General features: G+C 44.6%; 1 protein-coding gene across 4 annotated transcripts in view; it reads left to right on the forward strand.

The window, feature by feature from the left end:
- RARA (retinoic acid receptor alpha) overlaps positions 1–5,791 on the forward strand; it is a 343,208-nt gene extending 337,417 nt beyond the window's left edge. For all 4 annotated transcript variants that reach the window (XM_069237584.1, XM_069237585.1, XM_069237586.1 and 1 more), the window contains 2 exons: positions 438–596; positions 1,337–5,791. In XM_069237584.1, coding sequence (XP_069093685.1) covers positions 438–596; positions 1,337–1,542 — 365 coding nt within the window. In that variant the 3' untranslated portion in view covers positions 1,543–5,791. The remainder of the gene's footprint in view (positions 1–437; positions 597–1,336) is intronic.
- The last annotated feature ends 209 nt before the right edge of the window (positions 5,792–6,000 follow it).

The raw sequence follows: 6,000 nt of genomic DNA on the forward strand, positions 1-6,000 counted from the left end.
GCCAGTGGGATGGAGGCCCAGAGAGCGAGAGAGGAGCGTGTGTATGAGGCTAGGGCGACCCTCCGCGGGCAGACGAGGAATATTCCCTCTCTGCCTTGCTGCAAGGTTTGCAGTTTAGGGTATTAGTGGTTCTTGTTGACCAATGTGAAAGTAAAATTTGTTCTTTCTTGCTGAAAAACCTTGCAGTATGTTATGTTCATAGAAGCGTGTGGCAAGTGACTACGAGCCCCAAGTAGCCGACCTCTTACACTTAATGGAATGTCATCCATGTCTAGTGTGTTACTCTCCCTGTGCACCTCATGATTTTCACCCGCTGTCCAAGGCCCATGCATGTTTTTCTCCTTATGTAAGTTATTGGTCTTCCTTTCTGACACCTCCGCAGCGAGTGGGGCATTGATGTTTTAACCCACTCTTGTTTTTCGTTCCTCTCCCTAAAGACCGCCAGGACCTGGAGCAGCCTGACAAGGTGGACAAACTGCAAGAGCCGCTCCTAGAGGCGCTAAAGATATACGTCCGGAAAAGAAGACCGAACAAGCCTCACATGTTCCCCAAGATGCTTATGAAGATCACAGACCTCCGCAGCATCAGCGCCAAGGGTGTGTCCCTTTTTTGTGAAAATAAAAAGATATCTCGAGTCGCACAGCTATTCTTTTTCATCAGTCCTTTCTGCTCTTCTGTGGTAATATTTCTTAAAGATGGGGCGGGCTTTGTTAAGAATTTAGCAATTTATTTGCAAATTTTGTTGAGCAAGCAATGTTCTCAACAGGGATAAACTGAAAGAGAAACTGGCTTGTTGGTGATAGTGAAAGATAAACTTTGGCTTGTTGGGCATAAAGGCCTAGTGTGTTGGCCCTCTGTTACTCGGTTGTCTTCAGCTGAGCTCTCTCTAGGCCGGTGTTACAAAACATCCTGGTACACGAGGAATCAGAAGCAGCATAAATGAAGTACGGGGGTTGTTTCCGGAATGAGAGTCCTAGAAAAGTGTTTCATCGTCAACAAAGTTCATTCAGCCAGCCCTGCCAAATTTCCCAGGTCCTTGCGTGACGTGTTGCTCCCCAGTCCAAGTTTTTTAAAATATATAAATCTGTGAATTTTAATCTTCTTATTAAATTATAAAGGAGGACTACTAGTCCTGGAATTGAAACAAAAAAACTGTCCCTGAGCAGCACACTACGCATGCACCTGGGAAACTTGGCAGCTGTGGATTGCAGCCCCCCTCCCCCCCGGCTACAAACTCTTTTAGTGTGGGTTTGTCAGGCAGCCTCCGGACTGAAGCGCATGCACAATTATTTGCCCCATACTGAGTCTGTCTTTCATGTCCTTTCTTCCGCTGCAGGTGCCGAACGGGTTATCACGCTGAAGATGGAGATCCCAGGTTCCATGCCTCCGCTCATCCAGGAAATGCTGGAGAACTCTGAGGGTCTGGACAGTTTGACGGGGCAGCCGTCCCGTGCCAGTAGCCTGGCGCCCCCTCCAGGCAGTTGCAGCCCCAGTCTGTCCCCCAGCTCCAACAGAAGCAGCCCCGCGAGCCATTCCCCCTGACGCCCGCGGTGTGGTTCCCGCCGAAGGACAACAGGGCCCGGCACAACGGGTCAGACTGCATTTTTTTGGGATCTCAGTCTCTCCCGCAGGACAGGCCGGGACATGGTGTTGGGGGTGCCGCGAAGTGACGGCCCGAGCACGCGATAGAAACTGGAGCTGGTGTCAAATAGAAATTGGGCAGCCCGTAGGGGGCTGTAAATGAGGAAGTGGAGCTCCTACATTTTCAATGCACAACATCCGGCATTTCAAACTCTTGACCTAGAAACTTGGCTACAGGGTGATGCTTTGGACTTGCGACATGCAATTGGTGGCTTGGAATGGACGCTGGCATAATCCAGAATGTTCCTCTCCTCGTTTTCTGAGGAGAGGGAATCTTTCGCTGGTCCTACCGAGGCATGCCTGGCAGTAGAGCGCCCCCACTCGGCCACATATGGAGGAAAGAAAGAAAACCAGACTGCTGCAGCCTGAGTAGCCGGGACAATGCACTGTGCTCCATTGGAGACAAATTGCATTTTTTTTCCCTAATATCAGTTTTCCCTTCAATAAATTGGCCGCATAGAATAACAGTAATAACCGACAGGACAGTGTCTTCCTGTTTGTTAATGGCACTGGGACCCTCCACGTCCCCAAGCAGGTCATTACCGGACAGTAACAGACTGCCCCGTCAATTTCTGATTTCCTAATTGGATCTGGTGCTGTGGCGGGCTGAGATGGGAAGGCAGCTTGTCTCCGATTTATCTGTGGACTGTGCTGCGTATCCTCTTTCTAGTATTTGCAGTAGGGATAGAGAGCAGCAAAGTATTGAGGGAATCGTTCAGAACGACACCTTGCCAATCCCCCCCCCCAAAAAAAAAATAGTTTTCTTTGTGTTGTAATAACCACTTATGTATACACTTCTAAAATTAGAACAAACTTTCCTGGTCACCATCTGTCTCCGGCTTCTGCATTAGCCTAGAGTACCTACCGGTTGGTAGTCAGTTAATGTGAAGACATTCTGCATTCCAGGGACCGCGCAGATAAATACTTAATATTTTCACACCCATATTGTGTAAACAAAAACTTAGATTTCTCTGGTTTACATGAAATGTAAGGAACGCTGTTCAAAATGTGGCACCAACCCTACTTTGAACCCATTTTCAGAAGAATTTAATGTTTTGCCTGCACTGGTCTTCAATTGAGCTCTCATTGACTAACACAAGTCAATATTAGTAATGAAGCTTAACACATATGCACAAGAATCTTCAGGTTTGTACTGCCCCCCCCCCCCCCCCCCCCCCCCCTTCCCTTCTGGAGGGAGGAGCGTGACAGAGGGGTCCTGGTGCTCTAAATGTACGCAAAACCAGTTGGGTTTCGCACACACCCCTCAGTCACGCACCACACCCAGCATTCACCTCACATGCACTCTTAAACTATATATTTTTTTAATATAAAGGAATGGATGTTCCTGGATGGGAAATACCGCTTTGATGTCCTCTAATGCACTTTCCTTTTTAGTTGTAACAACTCCTCCCCCCTCACCCCCCTGTTCCCCCCCCCCCCCCCCCCGGGTTTCTATAGAGCTAATTTCAATCTGAGATCAGAGAAGCCTGCATTTACCAGTTCTTCCTCCCTCGAAACCCTTTTTGTCAGTGAGAGTTCCTGATTAATGTGACACTTGGCATTTCGCCACATTGTTCTCAACGCAGGTATTTCACTCTTGCCTCCCAATGAGAGAGCATTCACAACTAAACTCTGCTAAACTGAAATATCGGTAGCTGTCTTGTCCTTTGTCTGAAGATAGTCCAAGTTGGGGCAGAGTTTTCAGGGAATCCTTGCTGTTTTGGTGGGTATGCTCAGTCTCTTTAACACCCTGTTAAAAAAAAAAACGGTTTAATGTCGAAAACTTGATGTTTATGTGCAGTGCGCCAAATAAGCAAAGCAGTGGTTAAAAAAAAAAAGTAACTGCGCGTTATGGGCAGTAAATATTTCTGGGAAACCTCTCAGTATGCTTCTGGGATTTTTTACAGTGGGTCTGGGGACTCGTGTGACTCTGTAAACTGCACACCAACCTTAAAAGTCCAAAGTACATTATACTTTAAAATTGTTGAACTGTGACAATAGAAAAGAAAAAAATGTCATCGCGTTATTTGGAGCAACTGTTCTATCTCTTTTCTGTTTGGCTGACCAAATAAATTCTTGGTCGCATGCGAGTATTTATTTGGGCAAAAATATAAATAGATTTTTGGTTTCCTATAGGGGCAGGGACTGCTTTCAACTGAATTAGAAACAGTTTTAAAGATTTATGTTATACCTGGTAAAAAACAAATGCTATCAAATGTGATTTTATTCGTACCGCTTCGAGGAAATTTACATTAAGGACTAAAACAGAAGCTAAGAGAAATTGAGTGACATCAGGAAAGATATTATTAAAAAAAAGGGACGATAAAATGGGCTCTCCTGCAAACATTGGAAAAAGGATATTTGAGGTAAAGGAGCTGGGTTCTCCCACCTCCACTCTCCCTATACAACGTATCAAAATCTCCCTTCCCAGAAGTTTCTAGCTCAAAAACCTGTGAATGAACTTAATATGAACAGTTTCTGTCGACTTTACATTTCAGTATGCTTTTTTTATTTTTTTAAAAGTTGTCACGAGGAAAGAAATTGTACTGTTTGCAGCCCTGAGGGCAGCCAGAATCTTTGAAAACCGAACAGTGAGAAGAACCACACATAGACACAATCACCAGCAAAACCACTTCACGTTCGTTTCTTGTGTTTTTCAAGTTACATGAAATAAAAGAAAATGTACTTTTTTCAGAAAATGTTCGAAAGGTTTTTACAAAGCTTGTTGGGGTTAGAATCTCTTCTGGAGTCTGGGTTTCACTGAATTTTAGAAAATTCTCTCTTTCTGGAAGACTTTAATGCCCGGACCCCACGAACAGTAACGGAGTGACAGTGTGATGTCACTGATGTATATAACAATGTATTGTTTCCTATAAAGTTTGGAGAGTTTAAGGCTCCACTTGTTATATGCCTTTTCTTTTCATAAGATGTTATTTTTTTGTTCTGCTCTCAGCGATTACTGAAGGATTTGTGCTGCACACCACGATGGCCGCTCGGATGCACGTTCATGAGCTGAGGGGGGTGAGGTTAGGGTGGAGAGGAATCGTGGGGCACATGCGTTGGCAAAATGGAAGCGGACATTAGTGCACCTAAAATCAAAATCCTGCAACAAGAATTCCAACTGGCATACTTTTTCTCCTTGGTGAACAATACAATGTTGAAAATTAAGCAAGAGTTGTTTTGTCACTTCTGGCACTCGGGGACATTTTAGCTTTACTTTCGATATTCCACATCCTATGCAATTCTGTTGGATTTGGTTCCTGGATCATAATATTTTGACTCTGCTGTCATATTAGAAGAAAAGTTTGGGGATTATGTGGAAGACCTGCAGCTAAGTCTCGCTAGGCACTTCCCATCAGTGTTAGAGCAGCGTCTGTCCTTTGTGGAAAAGTGAGTAATTGGGAAAGAGGGGCAGTGTCTGAATGTGAATGCCAGGCGACAGCACATCACAGTGCGGAGGAGATGATACATTAAAAGTTACATTAGTCCTTACTTGCTGTATGTTCAATTTCTTCATTGCCATTTGTGTAGAAAGCTTTGTCCAGTCTGTACATTAATCCGCCTGGTATAAGAGGTAGACTGTGCAGTTCGTTGTTGAGTAGATATAGAAGGCCAGTAGGTCTGGTAAGGGCAGCCACATATTGAGAGTGCCTTCATGTCCTCCACCTGAGAAAGCCATATCAGTACACATAAACACCTCATCTCCTGCCGAGTGCCCTGTAAGCTACAGTGTTCGGGATACCAACAAGACCTAGCTCAAGCCTAACTTGTGTCCCAAGTTTGTTTTTCTGTTTGAACATTTTGCCACCCTTTGCTGTCCCTGACAGCTGTTCTTTCGCCATTTTCATCTATCTTAACAAATAGCCCTCTTCTTGTTCACCGAGAGAGCTTTCAAAGAATGCCAGCTTGTTTCAGAATAAACGATTGAGTCCTCTCCCCTAGGGCACACCCCTGCTCTATGTGCCCTCCAATCCTCCCCTCTGTATCTCTCTCTTCGTCCCTTTCGAAGTGTTGTGTTCAAAGCATCCACTCAAAATTATACTATGAAACTGTTTCCAAGCATTCAGTGAGGCTTTGTATGTGCAAAAGTTACTGTTTGACTTTTCATGAAATCTATTGGCTAAAGAATAAAGTTATATTTATTCTAGAACTTTGGTTTCTGGTGGTTCATTTCTGGAGACAATCGGATTGGCTTGGTGAGAACTGGACAATGTCTCAAGATCACCACCTGGAAAAAACATGTTGTTTTAATAACTATATGTATTGTTGCTCTGCATACTCCTGCCGTCTAGTGTTGGGTGCGGACATTTCAAATTTTTCTTCGAAGAAGTCTTTGGTCTTGAAATAACTCGTCACTCC

This window comes from Pleurodeles waltl, chromosome 6 (genome assembly GCF_031143425.1).
Source record: "Pleurodeles waltl isolate 20211129_DDA chromosome 6, aPleWal1.hap1.20221129, whole genome shotgun sequence".
Taxonomy (NCBI): domain Eukaryota; kingdom Metazoa; phylum Chordata; class Amphibia; order Caudata; family Salamandridae; genus Pleurodeles; species Pleurodeles waltl.